The sequence below is a fragment of the Vicugna pacos genome, chromosome 6 (assembly GCF_048564905.1).
Source record: "Vicugna pacos chromosome 6, VicPac4, whole genome shotgun sequence".
NCBI classification, from domain to species: Eukaryota; Metazoa; Chordata; class Mammalia; order Artiodactyla; family Camelidae; genus Vicugna; species Vicugna pacos.
The window spans coordinates 14172195-14193203 of NC_132992.1; the positions used below are offsets into that span (position 1 = coordinate 14172195).

General features: G+C 44.2%; 1 protein-coding gene across 1 annotated transcript in view; it reads left to right on the forward strand.

Annotated features, from left to right (window-relative positions):
• ONECUT1 (one cut homeobox 1) overlaps window positions 1-20629 on the forward strand; it is a 32095-nt gene extending 11466 nt beyond the window's left edge. The window contains exon 2 of the mRNA XM_006218904.4: window positions 19945-20629. Within this exon, the coding sequence (XP_006218966.3) occupies window positions 19945-20237 (293 nt within the window). The 3' untranslated portion in view covers window positions 20238-20629. The remainder of the gene's footprint in view (window positions 1-19944) is intronic.
• The last annotated feature ends 380 nt before the right edge of the window (window positions 20630-21009 follow it).

The following is a 21009-nucleotide window of genomic DNA, read 5'->3' on the forward strand; positions in this document are numbered from 1 at the left end:
TGAGCCACAGCTATATACACACTAGCATAGCTGAGTCTTAGGAACAATACTGAATTAAAAAAAAAAAAAAGAACAAGCTATAGACGATCACACCAGAACAATACCATTTTACAAGGCTCGAAAGCATGCAACGCTAAACAACTTATTGTTTAGAGATGCATAAGTGTGCGGTAGAAACAAATTAGTAATGAGCTCAAGTTCCTAAGAGTGGTTACCTCTGGTGGTGAAAGGCCAGAGATAAGAGGAGAGGACACCCTTGTGCTTCACGGGCAGCTGCTATTGTAGTTCTTTTCTTGGGTGCTGCCTTCACCGGTGTTCATTTTGTGCCTCTGCTTCCTGTCTTAAATGTACATGTTTTGTAAGAGGTAAACATTATTTAATTTTAACACTGGGTAGGAAAAAGATTGTTTCTGTCTGGTTCCCCAACCCAAACAACTTGGACCAAACAAACCTCAGGACATTTATGTTGTCGTTTACACAGTTCCTAGCCCTGTACTAAGTGTCAGCCCTCTTAGGAATTCCCCTTGGCCAGTTGCAGACAGGGCATAAGAGTGAAAGAGGAAATTCCATTAGGTATGGAAAGCAGCCTTCTTTTGTTATTCTCCTGGGCACCAGCTATAGCAGTGCTGTGCCCAGAGCTGGGTTTGGCAGGTACAGCGGACTTGTCTTTGGAACTCACAGTCTAATGGGGAAGAAAGACAAACAGCTGTTTCTTGGTTGCTTTTTTGTGCCAAGAAGGAACAGTTTGGCATATGATGAAGGGACAGTTTTGAAGATCTGGAAAAAGAATGGGACTTGGTCAGAAATGGAGGAAGAGGTTTTCAGGCAGAGGGAAGAACAGCCTATGTTGACACCCTGGCTGAAACCCTTTGCAGGAGATTTCTTGGATCTGAATTATTATATAGCTGGAAGCTTGTTTCTTCCCCAGCACGGCTGAGTGACACAATACTTTCCCATCAGTAACAAAAGCATTCTCCAAGGCTGTAGTTTTCTGTAGTTGGGGGCAGTGGGCGGGGAGGGTGGGGGCAGAGGGTTTCACAGTCCTCTAAGGGTGCAAATCAGATTGGTGGTAGAAAGGTGGGGAGACACTATTTGCTGGTTAAAAAGCTTCCCAGGTGATTCTAATACAACTCCCAGTTGAGAATTAGAATATTGATATTGAGAATTTAAGAGCAAATAACTTATTTTTTGCCCCTTTATTATTTATTTTACCATTTTTCTGGAATAACCTATAGTTTCATAGCTTTATATGTAAATGTATTTTAAATGATACATAATATCATTGTATATATAAAAAATATTATATCATTATATAATATTTTACTTCTTTTTATCTCTTCTGAGATCAAAAATTCACTCAAAAATTCAAGATTCCTCTAGGAATATTTATGTCCATACTCTCCTCCATCTGAAAAACTTTTACTGTTCTCTGAGTCCTTACTACTCAGTGTGGTCCCTAGACCAGCAGCAGAACCTGTAAGAAGCGCAGACTCTCAGATTTCATCCCAGACCCTTGACTTGGAACCCGCATCATCACATGGCTGTATTGCTCATTCAGAAGGTCCACTTGCCTTCATTCACCCTTATGCTGATGGGGCTCCTCCTGGGTGCAAGGCGCTGGGTTCAGTGCTGGACCTCTAAAAGGCACAGTGTGCCATATCCTGGGGGAGCTCACGGGAGGGTGTGTGCAGGTAAATGAACACTTACAGTGTCCCTGACGAGTGCTGGGATAGGTAGGAATACAGTTATGTGGGAGCAGGAAGAAAACTGGAAAGAAGACTGAAAAGAGACTACAAAGGACTTTGCCATCCAAGGGGTGTGGCCCCGTGACAGCAGGAGCTGAGGGGCACTGTGGTCTCCAGTGGAGTGAAGTTGTCAGATCTGTGCTTTTGGAAGCCAGTCTGGTGTGAGACATAGGAGAGGCAGCAGTAGCAGGGGACTAGCAGGGGCTAGCAGGGAGGGTGGCCATAGATTATGAGGGTCTGGTTGTATGTCATTGTCAGCAGAGGTGGAGGAAGTGGGTGGGCAAAATTTGAAAGCTATTTCTAAAGTAAAATCATGAAGACATCATGGAGGGCAAAAATGAAAGCAGAATTGACCCCTGTGGTTCTGACTTGAGAAGCTGGGTGCTTGGATGCACTTTTAACCGTGAAGTTACTATGTAGATGTAAATACAAAATATAACTTTTCAGAATTGCCCACACTCTAATGCATATTCTGAAGTGGACTCTCTGGCCTCTGCACAGATGAGAGATGTAAAATCAGGTAGATTGTCTCTGCCTCATAAGAACGTGTCACATAATGGGGTGACATGATGTTAGTATGATGCTAATGAGATGAAGATTGTGGGGTCAGGCCCTTGGGTCTGACTTTTGCTTCCCGGTGTTGGTGGGCAGTGATGGCCCCCTCATTCCAGCCACCTGCCTGTGGTTGGGCACACAGGAGCCATGAAGACCCAGTGTAAACAGTTAGCTCACCTCTATTCCTGAGAGCAGAGAGGCAAAAGTAGCCCCCAGCAATGGTAGGTCAGGAGCCTTCTGCCTGTAAGCAAAGACAGCAGGAGAGGAGGGGTGAGCACAGACCTGTGGGGGCAGACAGTGTTGGCAAGTCTTGGATTTAGTCACTTTCAAGTCATTCGGGGATGGGAACTAACCATGCCAAGTCAAGAGTATTCTCATAAGAAAGCACATTTTACTTTTCCCTAATTTAGTTTTCATGTTTGCTCCATGAATCCCAACTTTCAAAAAAGAATTGTTTTTAATTAATACATGTTCATTTTTGGAAATCTGCTATGTGCACATTATTTTTTAAAAGTTAAAGAACATGAAAATGTACACAGAGAAAACCAAGTTTTCCTCCTAATGTATTTCTTCATTACCCAGTTCCCCTCCCCTGTTGGCAACTCCTGTTACCAGTTTCTCACGTACTCTTCAGAGATAACCTGTGGCTTTTCTAGTGTGTGAGCATGGGTGTGCATGTGTGGTTGTGTTTGAGTGTGTGTGTGTTAAAATAATCAAGAGCCTCTTCCATCTCCTAGACAATAACTTTGTAGGGAAAAAAGTAAATGCCTCTTGCTTCCTTTAATTCTGCTCTTTTGACTGACAGTTATATATATATTTTTTCATGCCTAGCAAAGAACTGCCTGGTACAAATATCTAAGCAATGAAAGCGTTGCACAGAGTGACCACTCTTCTGGGTATACTGAAAACGGTTTCACGTGCTTCAGTGGCAGTCCCTTTACCAGCTCTCTTACAAAGGACAACTCTATGTATGCATGTTGTTCAAAATCTAAACTGATAAAATACATTCTATCTCCCACCTAGCCTCCCTATTGTTTTTCAAGTCAAATGGATCTTTTATATAAGTGATTTCACCAGGTTTCTTTCAGAATAAAAACTTTTTTTTATGATTATGGAATTATGTCTGATATAGTAAAACAAAAATTACAAAGCTAAACCCACAAAATTAAAAATAAAGTCATAGATTTATTCTCAAAACAGATTTATACAATTAAGGCCACTCTGGCCTGAAACAATTCCAGTAATTAGGTTAATCTTCTGTATTGTTTGGAATTTGATAATATGTTTGCATGCAATTACTAGGAAATTTTAATTTTTAATTCTATATTAATGTCTACATGATTAAAACATCAGGATTTTTGTTTAATGATGGCTTTACTCGCGTCTTTTTAATTAAAGTGTAGTCAGATTACAATGTTGCGTTTATTTCTAGTGTACAGCATAGTGATTCAGTTATACGTATATATATATATTCCATTTCATATTCTTTTTCATTCTAGGCTATTACAAGGTATTGAATATAGTTCCCTGTGCTCTACAGTACAGCGTCCCTATTTTAAAGTAATACAACGCAAGTGACATAGAGCCAACCACTGTATAACCTGAGAGCATTGCCTTCAACACAAAGGTGGAGATTTTTTCTGAGTTCATTGTCATACTGTGTATATACAATTTTGGATCCTACTTTTGTCCTGACATGGCCCTAGTAAATATTTTCTTACCATTGTTGCATGCTTACCATGTCCAAGTACCTTTTATCTTATTTTTGTAATTTACTTTATAATTCCAATCCTTTTTTAAAATAACTTTTAAAAGTAAAAGTATTACTACTAATCAAGAAAAAAGATGACAAGAATCACCCATAACACCCCTGCACAGAGATAACCCCCCATTTTTTGTGAATATCTTTGCAATCCTTTCTCAATGAGATGATACATACATGCTATAACTTTTTAAATTAAAAATCCCATGTTATTAAATTTATGATAGAATATTTTAAAATACATCAAAGAATAATGGAGACAAGAAAAAACCCTGGTAATTCCACCATCCCTGCCCCCTCCCAAATGCCTCACGTGTGGCGTTTACTCATTCAGCAGATATGTGCAGACAGGATGTTTACGGTCTGCAAGACAGCAAAGAGGTAAAAGCCCGCTCTCTGCTCTCGGAGCACTCCAGGTCAGAAAACATTCTGCACATTTTGTGTTTTACAGCTATGTTATTATTTATCCAATCCCCTATTTTTGGACACTTAGGTTGGTCCATGAATTGATTGGGTAAACATAAATCTTTATGACTATATAATATTTTAGACATATCATAATTTACATAACCTCTCTAACAACCTTTTCTATCATTTGGACATTTCAATGATTTCAGGTTTTCTTGTTTGGTTTTGTTTTTGCTTTTATTAATCAGTGAGATAGTAGTCAGCAATGTTATATGAAACTTTACTGGATATCTATTTTCCTCTTTCAGAAATAATTTTTCTCTAATTATTAAAGTAATAATGCTTAATGTAGAAACTTTGGAAAATATGAAACATGATAACCAATACAACAGAATCAAATCATCCATAACCCAGATATGATACCTGTTTATATGTTGGCTTGCCTCCTTCTAGCTTTCTAAAAGTACAAAAATAAGAGACATTTAAAATTTTTATTTATCACAAAATTGAGCTCATTTAAAGAATTGACAATCAAACTTATTTCAGTGTTATTAAATGCTATTCAAAAGCATGATTTTAAAATTTTTCATTTGGACATTTTTTTCAAAATTTTCACAAAAGGTACAAAAATAAAATGGTACAAAGAACATCCATATAACATTTACCCCACCAGCTGACCAGCTGTTAACATTTTGCCCCGTTTGCTTTATCATCTGTGCACACGTGCTTGCTTGCCCTCTCTCCCTCTCTCTCAAGTGCACAGACATTTTTTCATGAACCATTTCAGAGTTTGTTCCATACATCATGCCCCTCACCCTTACGTACTTAGGAGTGTATTTCCAAGAGCAGGGATAGACCCTTATGTGGCCACAGTTCACTTCTGTCCGTTGACCCAGCAATGTCCCTCAATGCATTGCTTGTCTCCAGTGCAGGATCCAGTTGGGCTTAAGCTGTCATATCTCTTTTTTTCTTTAAACATTTCCACAGCAGTTTTTGTTTTATTTTGTTTTGTTTTGTTTTTTTACCTTTTATAACATTGATGTGTTTGAAGAATACAGTCCCCACTTTTAAAAAAAGATATTTCTCATTTTGTGTTTATCTGACGTTTCCTCGTGGTTAGATTGAGGTGGTGCTTTCTTGCCCAGAAAGCTGAATGGGTGAGGAGTGTCCTTCTCAGGGGACCACATCTGGAGGCCCATGAAGTCTGTCTATCTCTCACTTTACTGGTGAGTTAATTTTGATCACCGGTTAAGGTGTTGCCTAATTTCTCCGCTGTATAATCACTTTCTCTCTCTCTCTTTCTCTCTCTCTCTCTCTCTCTCTCTCTCTCTCTCTCACACACACACACACACACAGATACACACACACACAACTAATAAGCAATCTATGGGGAGATACTTTAAGATCATGCAAATATCTACTTCTCATAAAAATTCCCCATAGATTTAGCATCTATTGATTCTTGCCTGACCTACTCTTCATCGCGAAGGTTTCAAAATGATTTTCCACCTCCAGCACTCCTGCCTTGCGGACAGTCAGCTCGGCTCTCTCCTGTGAGCATGAGCCCCTTCTCTCTCGTTTACCTATCATGTGTTACTGGTGTACTCATGCATTCCTCTCCTCCGAGGGGTTTATAATCGAGGCTGTCCTTTCCTATTTTGATGCCCATACTGCCTCAGATTTGACCAGTGAGAGCTGCTTTAATCTGGCTCCTGTGTTCTTGTGACATGCTTCCATCTTTCTTTTTTCTCTTCTTTTTTTTTCTTTTTAAACTTCTGGCATCATAATAAGATGACTCAAGCTCATCCCGCCTACCCTACCCCAGCCCTAGAATCTGCCCCTTCTATGATGAGCCCTGGCTTATATCGGTGAAGAATGGTATTAGAGATCAAGTAGGATTGGGCACTAGGTGTGCTCATGTCTGCTACGGTGACTATTTTTAGCTCCCTCAGAAAAATCCAGGAAAAAAAATGCATGCATATTTACACACATACACACAAACACAAGTATACATATGCACTCAGACATACATAAACGCATGTGCATATAAACATGCTGACAGACATACTTTAAAAATCATGAGTTCACACCATTACCTCATGATTGCAATATATCCCCATAAGATTTTTTCTTGCCTATCTTTATTCCATAATTATATGTCCCTTCCTTTACAGTGAGAAACCTGGCACCCAATACCATATCCCCACCAACCCCCACAACCCACACACACAGTTATTCATTTGCTCAATCCTGTAATATATCTAAGATAATTTCAAAATTGCTCACCCACACCCATAAAATAAACCTGCTAATATTTTTTCACTAGTATTCATTTTCAGTTCTTCCCCTGTATGTAAGCCCAGCATCACTTGGAAACTTGTTAGAAATCCTACTGATTCGAAACTCTGGGGTAGAGCCCAGTAATCTGTGTTCTTACAGATTCTTGACATGGCTGAAAAGCATGCTAAAGCACAGCCCAAAATATGCAGCATGGGTTTGTGCTGTGTGTATGTGTGTGTGCCTTCATCCCACGTGTTATTATGTAAAATAATACTTTAAACGTGTCCTAAATGTAACAGCCATAAAACAGGTCCAGTTTGGACTAATCAGGGTCCTTCCCTTAGCTTGGGTGTGAAAGTGTGATGTAAAGAATATAAGGCCCCCCACTTTTTTCTACTCCTGTGCCAGCTCGGGGGCTAATTGGGAGGAAGGCGGAGGCGTCGGGGTGAAGTACCCTCACTTGCCAGAGGGGGTGCCCTTCAGTTCTGCAGCTGCTACCCCTCAGCCCTGAGCATTAGGCATTAGGAGGTTCTACCAGGTAAGGGCTCACAGCTGTTAATCTGATCCTTCCTTCCTGTTCTCACCCAACTTCTTCTTTCCTGAGAATCACAGAAGGAAACCCTCTGCCTCCAGCACTGATCACTGTGGATGCTTCCACCTCGGGGCCTGCCCCAGCCCGCCACATATCTGCTTCTTTTCCTCTGCACACTGTCTATGACAGCCAGTATCCTTGGATTTTACAGGGACAGTTTCATGGTGGAGAGAGGGGAAAAGGTGACCTGGACCTTCCCCAGCCTCAGTGGAAGATCCCCACCAAGATCTTCTAAACCTGAAATCAAAGGGATCACCTGGTGTTCTTAAAATACAGATTCCCAGGCCACACCTAAAATTCTGATTCAGCTGGTCTGAATTTTTGACAAGTGTGTGTGGGGTGCTTCTTCTGACCTTGGCAAGTTCTGAAATACTGGTCTAGGAGCAGGTGGCACTTCAACTTTATTCTAAATTACCTGGGAAGCTTGTTTAAAATGTTTGTGAATCCCATTCTCTCTGAGAATCTGATTCAGTAAGGATAGGATGGGGTTCTGAAAAGTGCATTTTGAACAAGCCTCCCTCCATGTGCCCAGGTGATGCTGGTGTATTTGACTCACACTTTAGCGTTTCTGCTCTGGACTCTAGACCCTGGTTACTCCAAGTGCCGTCCTGGACCAGCAACTGAGCATCACTTGGGAGCTTGTTAAATGTGCAGAATCTTAGGCTCTACCCAGACCTGCTGGGTCAAAATATTCATCCTAACAACCCGAGTTTGTGCACTCCAGTTTGAGAAGTACGGATTCAGAACAGTGGCTCTCAGCCTTGGCTATGTGTTAGAATCACCCAGGGACCTTTAAAATATCCTAGGCTCAGGCCTTTGCTAGACTAAATAAGTAAGTAACTCTGGAGATAGGTCCCAGGCATCAGTGTTTTTGAAGTTTCTCAGGTGATTGCAATTTATAGCCAAGGCTAAGAACTTCTGAGGTTCCTTCCAGCCTCCCCCACTGCAGAATTCAGGCCAGCCCTGAAACCCAGGGAGAGAGAATGACACCTCTTACCCAGGAGTCCAGGGCACCAAAAGCCAGAGGTTGTACAAAAAGTCCAAGACCTGGCAGTTGCCAGAAAAAAAGACACAAAATGGTGTTTGGTTTCACCTTATTTATAAGGCATTCTTCATCTGAGCCCTTCATCCTTTGAATTTTAACTTAATTTCTCCAAGAACATTTACCCTGGGATCATCTCATTAATTTATTGTTATGGTTTCTACCATATAGACTCTTTGTGGATATTTGCTGACATTATCCACAAATCAGATCCTTATCAACTCTGTTTGACTAAGACATATATGGACCGATTAAACCAGACTTAACAAGAACAGACGCAGACAGTATCTCTCTGCCTTCTGATACCCAGTGCCCCCGGCCTGGGCACCTCATCTGGGTGGTCCTATTCCCAGCTCATTTCAATGCCCCAGCTCAAATCCAGCCCCTCCACACCTTCTGCTCTTCCAGCTGTGTTACTCCAGCCTTATCCCTACCTGGCCCTGAACCACCTTCTGACTCAAGCACAGGAGTGGTGACAATACCAGCTTCCTTTACCAGGGCCCCAGTGCCACCCCCCTTCACTACCTTCTCAATGACAATTCAGAAATATCCCCCACAGTGCCATTAAACTGCTTCAAAATAATCACCCAGTGAAAGGGTTTAGGAGATCTCATGGGACTTCATTATACGTACCCATTTTCAAAAGATAAGGATTTGTGTCTTAGATGTCTCCATTGTCTAGGCAGCCACATCCAACTTATTTATCCAACAAGGATGCTGGATCTGCCAAAGAAATAACCTATGATCTACTCTTATGGAACTTGTTGTCTAGTAAGAGAGATGGATAGGTAATAACTAATTATCTGGGGAGCTCTAAGGACACAGGAGACAATCCTCCCCAGATGAGAGAGGGGAAGGAGAAGGCCTAATAGAAAATGAGATGCCTGAGCTGGGCCTTGATGACACAAGGGAACTTTTGTATGGAAAAGAAAGAGAAGGAAGGGCATTCTGGGTGAGGAAACAGCTTGAGCAAAGGAACAGAGGTGTGAACATTCACTCACAGTGTATTTAGGACTGACTTCAGAGCATTGTGGCTCAGTGTGGATGATGGGTGGGCAGTTGTGGGTAGTGAGATAGGAAAGGTGGTTGGGGTCAGAGGGTCAAGGTCCTTGAACATCTTGACAGAGTAGCCACAGAGGGCTTTCCTCTCAGGCTTTCTGGGCCCTTGTGGGGCCAGTTGTATAGTACACATGTCTTTGGGAGAATGGCATTTGCAATTGACTCTACAGACAACTTTCCAGAAACGCAAACAAGGAAAACCACTAATTTGAAATTAACTGTGGAAAACGTCTGATGACTTAGCAAAAAGTCAAAATGGTAGGTTATTTTTGAAGAAGTTCCATTTTATAACTTTCAATTGCTGTGACTATTATAAAGTATTATATATGGCTATTAATTAAAGAAACAGGATCAATATACTAAGACTTACAATTCACAATAGGCCTGTATGAGGTAATAATGCATAATAAGCATGTGATTCATCAGGTCTGCCATTTGTTTTGACTGTTTTGCAGAATCAACATCATAACTATGGCATCGATATCATGCATTTCTAATTATTAAGGCCCAAACTATTGAAGGGCTCTTTTTTAGATGAGAGATACTGATGCAATAAAAACCCAAAGGACCAGGCATTAACAGAAGTTTAGGAATTTAAAAATCAGAATTTCTAAACCAGCCTTTCAGAACGGAGTCACATGACCTTTCCTTACTAACTGAAGGAGCAGGTGTGAGGCAGCAGATTTTCTTTCCACTGGTTCTTTGGAAGCTGTGATGCAGGGAAAGAGCTTTATGGAGTTAAGGGTCAGGTGGTCTGTGTCTTTTCGAGAGTCTCAGAAAGCTTGGAGCTGTGCTTAGGAAATGTGTGCGTGTGGGCATGAATGGCCAGCGAGAGGACGAGGCAAGTATCACAGGGGTATGAAAATTCTTTCATTCAGCAGGATTCTCAGCTCACTGTTCTGTCTCAGGTTCAGCCTGTGCCAGACGGAGCACAGAACAAACGAGAGAAGATGGAGTTTGTGGGAGAACTGAGATGAGATGAGAGTCTAGAATCACACAGAAAGGGCAGTTTGAGGGAGCATGGGGAGTGAGAGCTGGTGTGATTCCCTGATGTCCTCCCGGTCTGTGCCTGAGGAATACCTGGGTCCCACCTCTTCTCTACCACAACAACCTTTCCCATCTCACTTCCCACAACTGCTCACCCACCATCCACACCACCACCACCTCCCTCTCCCCGACGACTGCTGCCATCTCCCCCCCATTGCCTCCTCCCCCCACCATGCCGCCTCCTCCTCCCCTCCCACAGTACCACCACATCTCCCCTCACACCATGTCCTCCCCCCGACACCACCTCCTCCCCCACACCATCACTGGGCCCCGTCCTAGCTCTGATCCCAGCTCCACCATTTACTGTTAGGGTGACCTTGGGTCAGCCCTTAACCTCGGAGCCTCAAGGCTGTTCATTTGTACACTAGAGATGTAATGGAACCTATCTCCCATAGCTGTTGAAGGGCATCATAAGGTGATACATGTATGGGGCTTACTTAGCACAGGGGAAGCACCGTACGTTTCAGCTGATCCTGTTCTATCCCTCCCAGGTCCAGGCAGCTTCTGTTCTCCTTTGACCATAAAGTCCAGTAGCCCTACCTCTTGGGCTGCAGCTATGGAACCTTCCCTAGAGAAAAGAGGCTGGTGGGAAGATTTTCTATGCTATGTCCGGAAGGACTCCAGGCCGCAGCTGTCTGGGAAGGCAGTTCTCTGTGGCGGTCAGGTCAGTGATAGAAGCAAACAGGGTCGGGTGGCGAGAGGTTTGGGTGACTTTTCCAACCTGAGTTTGATGGAGCAGACCTCTCCTGGCTTTAGCTCTTCCCCATTTTTCCTTTTCCTTTGAGTCAGCTCAGTTTCCTTCAGCTTCCTCTCAAAGCCAGTTTCCACATGGAGACAGTGTTCAGTGCTCCTCTGCACCCCTCCTGAAATAAGACTCACTCTGGTCCCTCTCTCAGGCCAGTGTGGGTCTCCTGTCCCCTTCGCTGCCTGAACTCCCTGCATCTCAACTTCCATGCAGCCCACTTTCCTGGATGGGCCAACTGCAGCCCTTTCAGCCATAGCCAGACAGACCTGGCTGATGCCCGCCTGCTGCCTGGCTGGCCAGCTGCTCCGGCTCCGCTCGCCGTGGCTGTGGGTTCCCTGGGCTCCCTCACCAGCTACTCCTGCCCGTTTATCCATCCTGGGGCAAGTTTTCAGGATGTGTCCACCATGCTGACATCTGCCTCCAGGGCACAGTAGAGTTGGAGGTCCCCCGATTAACCAGCTGTGTGCCCATAGCCACCTCACCTAACCTCTCTGACATCATTTCTTTCTCTACAGAAAAAGATGTAATACCCATTTCTACCTCACCTGAGTTTTGTGGGGATCACGTGGGAAGGTTTAATGGAGGCGTCGGAAGTACTGTAAAGCAAGATACAGGAGTGAGTGATAGTCACCATCCCTGACTAAGAACATCTGCTCTTTGCATGTTTTTAGTGCATCTTTCATGCATATGCCTAGGAGAGTTTCCATAGGAGCTCCGGCTATCCGCAGACTCACAGACACCAGCAAAACTAGCTGGTGTCCAGCAGCTGGTATTGGCCCCACCTCCCTCACCTGGGCATCACAGTTTCCAGACAGTCTGTGCGGGAGTTCCCTCTCAGTGTAAAGGCTGCCTTGGCTGTATCAGGTAGGACTCACTGGAGTTGTGCTTTGTAGTGTGTCCTCTAAATTTGCCACTTAAGAGGTGCCTCATCCCCAGAACAACTGGGAACGTGACTTATACAAATAGGCACAGGGCAGTTAAATAACTCAAGGCCAAGCAGATAACCCAGCACTCCTGGAGTCTGAGGTCTAACCTTGAAGCTGCGACGGGACACCCACTGACTCTTCGATGTCCACAGGGTGGAGCCTGGTCTGTTAAACGGGCTCAGGAACCTGGCACATTCGTGTGCGTGGCTCCCCTTTCTTGTCTTACTGAAATCTGTTTCATTCACATGCTTGCTCCTCCACCTACTATGTATGTCTTGTAGAGTTTACTTTGTAAAAGCAGCTTCAGCTGTCAAGAGAGGGTGCTGGGGGGCTCAGTAGACATGAACAGCAACCCCCTTAGTCCTGGCCACAGTCCAGGAGAGGCTTTCTCTGAGCGGCAGGTGGGGAGTGAAAGCAGAGGGCCCACCCTGTCCAGCTACTGCTTTTTAAAATCATTTTATGAAGGTATAATTTACACACCATACAATTTACCCGTTTAATGTGTATAAGTCAGTGGTTTTAGTATGCTCACAGAGCTGAGCAACCATCACCACCATCAATTTTAGAACCTTTTAATCTGCACCCCAAAAAGGAAACGCTATGCCCATTAGCAGACCCTCCCATTTCCCCCGACTGCCTACTCAGCCATAGGCAACCACCAACTACTTCCTGCCCCTCTGGATCTGCCTGTTCTGGCTCAGTTGCTTTTCTTAGCCTTTTTCTCTCCCCCTAAAGCCCCAAGCTCCCCTGAGCAGGGTGTGCAGGGACGTCCCTGTCAAGTCTGTCAGGGATCTGGGTAGAATTTCAGGGTGTGCTTTGGCCTTACCAGTGCACCCCGCCTGCACCTTCCTCCTCCACATCCAGGCCGGACCTCCCCCAAGTGACCTGGGACATTGCAGGCTCACTTGTTCCAGGGCTCTTGGCCCCACAGGTGACAGTTTTCAGCACTGGCCTCGGGCTTTAGTGGGAAGACATTGGGTCTCCGGCGAGCCCCTGCTAAAATGCCATGGCGTCTTTAGGTGACAAGGCAGTTTCCTGGTGCCCTGGGAATCCCAGCCCTTCCCCTTCCTGCTCCCTGGCCCACCTCCCTGCAATCACGTTAGGACAGCAGACCCTCTGGCAGTTGTATGGAGGGGAAAGCACTTGGCCGTATTGTGAGGACCCTCAGGGTGAAAGCCACACGTGATCGGGGAAGCCGCAGGCACATGGCCTCCTGCCTCAGTCTGCTAGAGTCAGACCACTAGATCACTCTGATTTGAATCACCCAAGCCTGGTTCTTCCTTGGGTCCCCTCAGTCCTTTCAGTCTACCTTTTTGGGGTTCTCCATCCAGACTTGGAGGCCAAACCTATCTTCTCTTCAGGTTAAATTTCCAAATTTCCTTCAGCCTATTAAATGCGATACCTCACAGAGCTGTTGTAAAATTAAACAACATCTCTAAAGTGACAGGCTCATGGCTCACCACTCCTTTGGCTCCATCCCCATCCTATTGCAGCAGACAGAGTGGCTCCCTGGAAGGATGCCAGGCCCTGATTTTCACTTGTCTGTCTGTGCATCCACTACACCCCACCCCCTCAAACACACATACACACACTTCTCCATACTCCTCTTTAGTGTAACCAAGACAAGGTAGAATTTTCTAAAGGACCTTTGCAAATTATGATTATAATTTATGAAGTTCGATTTTCTAGTCTTACCTGGTAATATTGTTTACTAAGCACATGGGTCTCATCCCCTTTCCTACCTCATCTGCAGGGGCTCTGCCCCCAAGGTCTTCTCTCCCCAATGCCTGCCAGGAGGTGGTGGCACAGGGATAGTCTGACAAAAGAGGGGGCATGGCCTGGAGGGTGGGTCCCAGCTACAGTGAACAGCTCCACCCTCACACTTCTCCAGGTGCCCGTTTATGACATAGAAACCAATAGTCCTGCCTGGATTGTACCGTCTGCTCTTCCCCCTGGAGTGATGTTGGAAGCTCTTTACACACATCAAGCCATAGAGCTGTGCCTAGAAGGGACTGTGAGCTATTTAGTCAGAGCTCTTCATTATGCAATTAAGGAACCTGGACCCAGCCTGCTTAAGGGATTCAACCCAGCCATTCAAATAATGACAGAACCAGAACCCCAAACTTCTGTCAGCTAGTGTAGTGCTTTATACAAGACCTTCCTCCCTCCTAGACTGGGAAAATAAAGTACACTCTCATTATACCCGGACCCTTGGCGTATTTTCTGTAAAGACACACTGAAACATACACTCCTGCCCCTAAGAAGACAGTCTCTTCTAACCCACAGTTCTATCCTGTATGAAGCAGCCAACTCTGGGACAGATATGCCCAGAACCTCAGGAAGCAAGTTAAACAAATGGCCCTACAATTTTAATGAAAAGGTAGGAGCTCGGTAAGAATATAAAGTGCCTATTATTTAATGGCTCCGAGTCCTAGGAGGGCAAGTGCTTGACTGTCACAGGGTTTGTGGTTGTTGCTGTTGTCACTGTTTTAATCTCTAAAGCTCCTAAGGTTGAAGAACTGTGAGGAATGTGAGTTTATGTTTGATCACCTTCATTCAAATGAACGTGGATCTGGACTGTTTGCAGGACTGGCTGGTATCCTTGCAGAACCACTACCTGCTCTTTTTGAGAAGCCATAAGGATGGAGAAGATGCAGTGGAAAGTCAACATAGTGCTGTATGTTCTAAAGGCAGAGTAAGGTTACCTCGGAAATCTTTTAACTGAGATAACATTAGGCTTTGGGAATCAGGAGAGACACTGTAAGGGTCTATTCATTGACCACAGGGCTTTCGAGCCTGCTCATTTAAAGGATGCAGAAAAAGAGATCACGTGATGTGTTCAAGTTTATACCACAGACTAGAGACAAAACAAAGATGAATGCCTGCTGTGTAAATTCAATGTTTATACTTGCATCTTGACCAAAGAAGAAAGGATCAGAATATTAATTTGTAAACATCTAGAATATTTCTTAAGGGTTTATAGTTTAAACAATCTTATCTTATTTAGTGCTTATTGTAATACTGTAAGGAAAGAAAGCCATGGCCCTCTCTTTTGCAGCTGGGCAAACTAAGACTCCAGAAGGTGAGGGACTTGCCCAAGACCACACATCTTTCTGTGGCCACAGAGCTGAGACTGGAGCTTGTGTCTTCTGAGCCCAGGTCCGAATAAGAAGTTGTATCATAAATCTATCATGCTTTGTAAACGTTTTCCAGACCTGGACACGTGTGTGTGTCCACATATTCCCAGACAAATTCTTGGCAGACTTTTGCATAGCTTGATCAGCAGTTTAGATGCTGTAAAGCCCTTTGTGCCATTAAATCAGGAAAATGGATATAAGTTGATACACGAATGCTTGGCTGGCAGCTGACTTTAGTACATTGTTGTATACCATGTTGTTATAAAGTGTGTTCTAAGACAGGGCTTCTTAAACTCTATATAATGAAGGAGTAGTTGTTTGTTTGTTTCTAATTTCCGTCTGTCCTGGACCAATAATTTTGATAATACGATTAAAAAAAAGTATTACTAGAACAATAATCACAGAATGCTGTAGCAATGTCAAATTTTCTAATTGCTTATTCTCAATTGTCTGATCTTGTTGTAACAGTTCATGGACCAGCATGAATCCTGCAACCACATTTTGAGAGATACTGTTTCAAGCAACGCCATTCCTGAGAGAAATTCCCTGAATAGTTACCTAATCAAATAAATTCAGGAGACCCCGTAAGCTAGAAAGTATCGGTGCACATTAGCATGTTAAAGCTCTGAGAAGTCCTGTATTGAAGAAGTTTGTTTAATCATTAACTCGGCATTTCCCATATTGGCTCAAAACTCATTGTTCAAGGAGCACCTTTCAACATCCTGCAGAATTCATATTTCTTGAAATACCCTTGGATCTGTCCTGTCGACTCTGGGCAAAGAATAGGCCCCAGGCTTGCCTGAAATGACAGCTTCTGTCCTTCGCTCACGTCCTCATGCATTGCCTTTTTTTTTTTTAATTCTCTGTAATCTTTTATTCTTGTGGTGCATAAAATCATGTTCTGCCTTTTACCATTTTCCATGCCTGCTTCTGTCTTCCATAGTACTGACTATAGGTGACCTCACCCCCAGGGAAGTTCAAAGTCACCTAAGACAGCCCACTACACTTGGCCGCTGCATCCTGCAAACATATCTGCTTGTCCACCCTCACGGAGGTGACTCTTGATGAGTCTTCTTCCTCTTCAGTACTACCTTTCTAGTGCAATAGCAATCCTCTTCCCTTTAGTCTAGTTCTATAATAACCACTTCTCTATTGTTAATGAAAAGTGTACACCCACACAAAAAGTATGACTTTTGCATAAAACACATGCAATGTTTTTCCCTAAGCAGCAGCTCCTCTTGTCAGGCTCTGCTCCCACTCCCTCTGTCTTTGTCTGTCTCTCTGTGTCTCTCCCTCCCTTGCACACTTGTATGGACTCTCATGACTTCCAGTTGGGAGTTTCCTACCCCATAATGGGTAATCTCTACCCTGAAATGAATCCCATAGAAATGCCAAAGCATTGCTCTTATTCATATTCTCTTAACAGGTCTTGCAACTATAATTCTAAACAGGCCTCTAGAAACCATGATTTTATTTCTGTGAGTTGCTTCTCCTAGTCTCCCTGTTGAGGTCACTCAGTGACCCTCAACAAGCTTTAGTCCACTCTTCATTCTACAGGTATCTCTGCTTTCTTATTCAGTCATTCCTACTTCTGCACGAAGTTCTCTCCAGATATAACCACACACGTCGAGTCCCAGACACCCCAACCAGTACGCAGATGGGTATTGACGTCCCCTGGTAGCCAGGCACTATGCTAGCATGCCCTGGAGAGATAGAATGAGTCAGCCAGGTCCTCGCTGCAAGAGAACCCCACTTCCCAGGTTCTGACACGGTGACGCCTGCAATGCTTGAGAGCTCAGGGCAGGAACTTCCAAACTGCATTTCCCCAACATTAGTATTGTATGAGACATTAATAGACAGTCTCTACCAAGCAAGGTTCTGGAATTAAATAAATTTGGGAAACATAATTTTATGTGCTAACACATTATGCATTTTGAAGAGAAGGCTATAAATAGGTTTTTCTAAATGTACCTGGGCTGCAAACCATCTTTTCAAGTAATTCTTATTTGAGACAATACCATGCCTCTGACACCATTTGGGAAATGCTGGCTCTGGGGTTGCTTCAGCCCACACAGTCCTGCCAGTTGCTAAGGACCATACTGAAGTCATTCAGATATCCTGGTTAGGTAGGAAACGGACATCTCTTTGTGATTTCCCTTAGTCCTGCCTTGTGAATGTTAAATAAGCTGAGTCTGCACCTGATGCTCAGTTCTTTATTTTCCCTTAGGTATGTGTTCTGTGTAATTTACCATGTGGAGCCCTAGTGACTTCCCAGTCTACGTTCCTAGCCCAGCCCTCTCCCATGAGCTCCACGCCCCACATAGCCTGCCGTCTGCTGGACAGCTACCTACCAGGGATCTTTAACAGAATGTCCAACAAGCATTTCAAGTGCAGTTTGTCCCACAGAGAAGTGATTACTGCTCTCATAAAACTCATTTCTCCATCTGCATTCCCTAATGGCCCCATTACTGCCATCCAGTAAGAAACCTGGGAGATGCGCTGAACTCCATCCTCCCAGCCAGGTTGTCGTTTTTCATTCCTCTTGATTCTACCTTCCAAGAAGCTCTTACATTTGCTCCCTATTTTCCATCTTCAACAGCCATTGTCTAGTTTGGGGTCCTCATTACACTGGTTTTCTAATTGGCTTCTGTCTTAGATCAGGTTTTCTGAGAAACAGACTCTGAGTTTCTGAGACTTGCATGCAGAAAGGTTATTGAGGAGGACTATGAAGATTAGCGCCTGTTGGGGAGAGTGGAGGAAGTAAGACCAGGCAGGTGGAGAAGCTGAACTTTGATGTAGGTACTCTGGAACTGGATAACCCTTCAGAGTTGTTCCAACCTGATGCAAGGGAGACTTAAACCAATACATTCCCACTGTCTTCAACCTCCACCCTCTATACCCCTACCCCCTACTCCCCCCACCCCCCGACTGGATGTAGGCATCCCCCCACCCCACCCCAGGGTGGCATAACCTTTGGCCAAGGGCTATTCCCAGAATGGGCCTCAGCTGAGAGCCACCGGTCTCTTCCAACAGGTACAAGAATGAGTGCCTTAGTCCTGAGGGGGTGTGGGTGGCACACCACAGCGTGCTGGTGCCTAATTTTGCTGCTTTCCAGTTCATCCCCCACAACACCACCAGAGGGGTTTTTCTAAATCCACATTTAATCACACAACACCCTTACTCAAGACCTTACTTACAAGACAATTCAGATCTGATCTCTACTTGTGAAGCCTTGTCCCCGACAGCTTTCCTCCCTGCATGCACTCTTGCCCACCACCATGTGCTACGATTCATCAGTCCTTCACAACGGCTGCTCCCCTGCTGCGAATGAGCTTTTCCCACTTCTCTCACTAGCAAACTCCATGCATCCTTTAGGGCCTGGAGTAAGCACCCCTCTTCTGAGATGCCTTCCTTAATATCCTTAAGCGGAGATCATTTCCTGTATACTCTTCTTATACTCTTACAGTTATTTGCTTATGTAACCACTAACCTGTTTAAGAGAAAAGCTTGTGTTATATTCATTTTTGAATGTAAGTGAATGAATCAACCAGCCTTGTGCATCAGTATTATATAAAGCTGTGTCTACATGGGCTTGTAGACTTGACTTCAGTCTAGTCAGCTTTTTTTTTCCCAGGGACTTAATCTATTTGCCAGTGAAGGCTGTAGGTCCCTGAGGGGAGGGGCTCCATCTGGGGACTCTCACCTATTTCAGTATATATAGCTCAGTGCTCTGAGGGAGCTGGACATTTAATAAATCTTTCCCATTATGTTGATGCTTTCCATCCTGGTGGGGATAGGACATAGCCAGTGATCTATGGGATATCTTATAAAAGGTACCAGAAGACTTGACTGGCCTAAAAATCTCTCTTTTGTGACTGAGGGCTACACTCATGTCCATTCTGAAATTCTTACTCTTATATTTCCTGATATATTGGACCTGTAGTCCCGTGGAGTGAGGTGAATGCACTCTGGGACCTGGGCAAGCTGATGCACCTAAGGTAGAGAATTTCTATGTCTATTCATTTTATTTTACACCTTTACAAATGTCTCTATTTTGTGTATGCTTTATAACGCCCGTAATACAGTGGTACAGTAACACACGCATATCCCTTATAAAGAAGTAAAGAGCGTAACACTCAAAATATTTTTTACTAGTAGCCCATGATTAAAAACCTGGGAGATCCCTAGATTGGATTCTGCAGACTGGAGGCTTTTTCAGCTTTTAGCCATTAGCTTTTCAGCTGCTCTGATTGCTGAGCTAATTTGTGCTAATGGGCACCTAAGGCCTTAGGGGAACTCTGAAATTCAAGATGCGGAACAGCTAGGAATGAAAAGTAGGGGCGGGCAGAAGAGGAGGGCTACCTGGGGAAAGCACAGAGGCTGCATCGAGCCAGAGCTGGTGGACCGTCTAGTAAGGAATTGAGAACCTGGAATACAAAAAGGCAGGAGGGCAGAACTCCACCTCCTCCTCATTCTCCATGCTTTTGTTACACTTCCCTCCCAGCCTAGAATGGACGGCACTAAAATCAGAGGTCAGCAGACAGAAAGTGACCAAGAGGAATGCCAAACAAATTTTACGGGCTGTGCCTTTCTGCTCTCAATTCTTCCAGGCAGTCTGTTCTAATACCCTCTGTGTTTCTCTGCAGCATGCAAAAGGAAAGAGCAAGAACACGGGAAGGACAGAGGCAACACACCCAAAAAGCCCAGGCTGGTCTTCACAGATGTCCAGCGTCGAACTCTCCACGCAATATTCAAGGAAAATAAGCGTCCATCCAAAGAATTGCAAATCACCATTTCCCAGCAGCTGGGCTTGGAGCTGAGCACCGTCAGCAACTTCTTCATGAACGCGAGGAGGAGGAGTCTGGACAAGTGGCAGGACGAGGGCAGCTCCAATTCCGGCAACTCATCGTCTTCATCAAGCACTTGTACCAAAGCATGAAGAAATAACCACGAACTGAAACCTCGGTGGAAAAGCTTTAAATTAAAAAAAAAAATTTTAAAGACCAGGACCTCAAGATAGCAGGTTTATACTTAGAAATATTTGAAGAAAACAAAGTGTTATTTATAGTCCAAAGAAACCAAAGACTTAGCTCACCTGCATTCTGACTTTGTTTGGAGACACACACTTCAGCCGGGCGACGACTTGGCAAGAAAAATTATGAGCGGGAAAGCACCACTGGATCGTACACCTTCAGTCCATGATCATCCTCGCTGTGCTCGGCTGTTTCGTGGTTTGGAGCATAGTAATTTTGAGCCATTGGGTGGACATCTTTAAGATCGACTTTCTCATCCGTTCCACCACGCCACGAAGGTGTATGGTGTCTCAGTACTGTGTGTGGGTGCGTGCGTGCAAACACACACACACACACACACACACACACCACCACCACCACCACCACCACCACCAGTGGTTAGGGACTTAGGCAGGGCTGGTCTTCAGGAAGGGTTGTGTTGTAGGAGTACAACCAACATGGTGCGGGGTTGTCTGAGTTCAATGGATTAGCAGTGTGATTTTGCTCATCTAGCCTAGTGTTTGAACCTGCCAGGCCCGCAACCTATGTGCAGATTCAAATCCAGCAGAGAAATTTGAATGACACCTAAACCAGTGCATTCTCTTTGTTTGTTAAGGAATGTTCAGATATTTTTTAAGAAATGAAACAAGAGTCCATCCATTAAAAAAGGAAAATCACCTAGGTACCAAAGAACACACT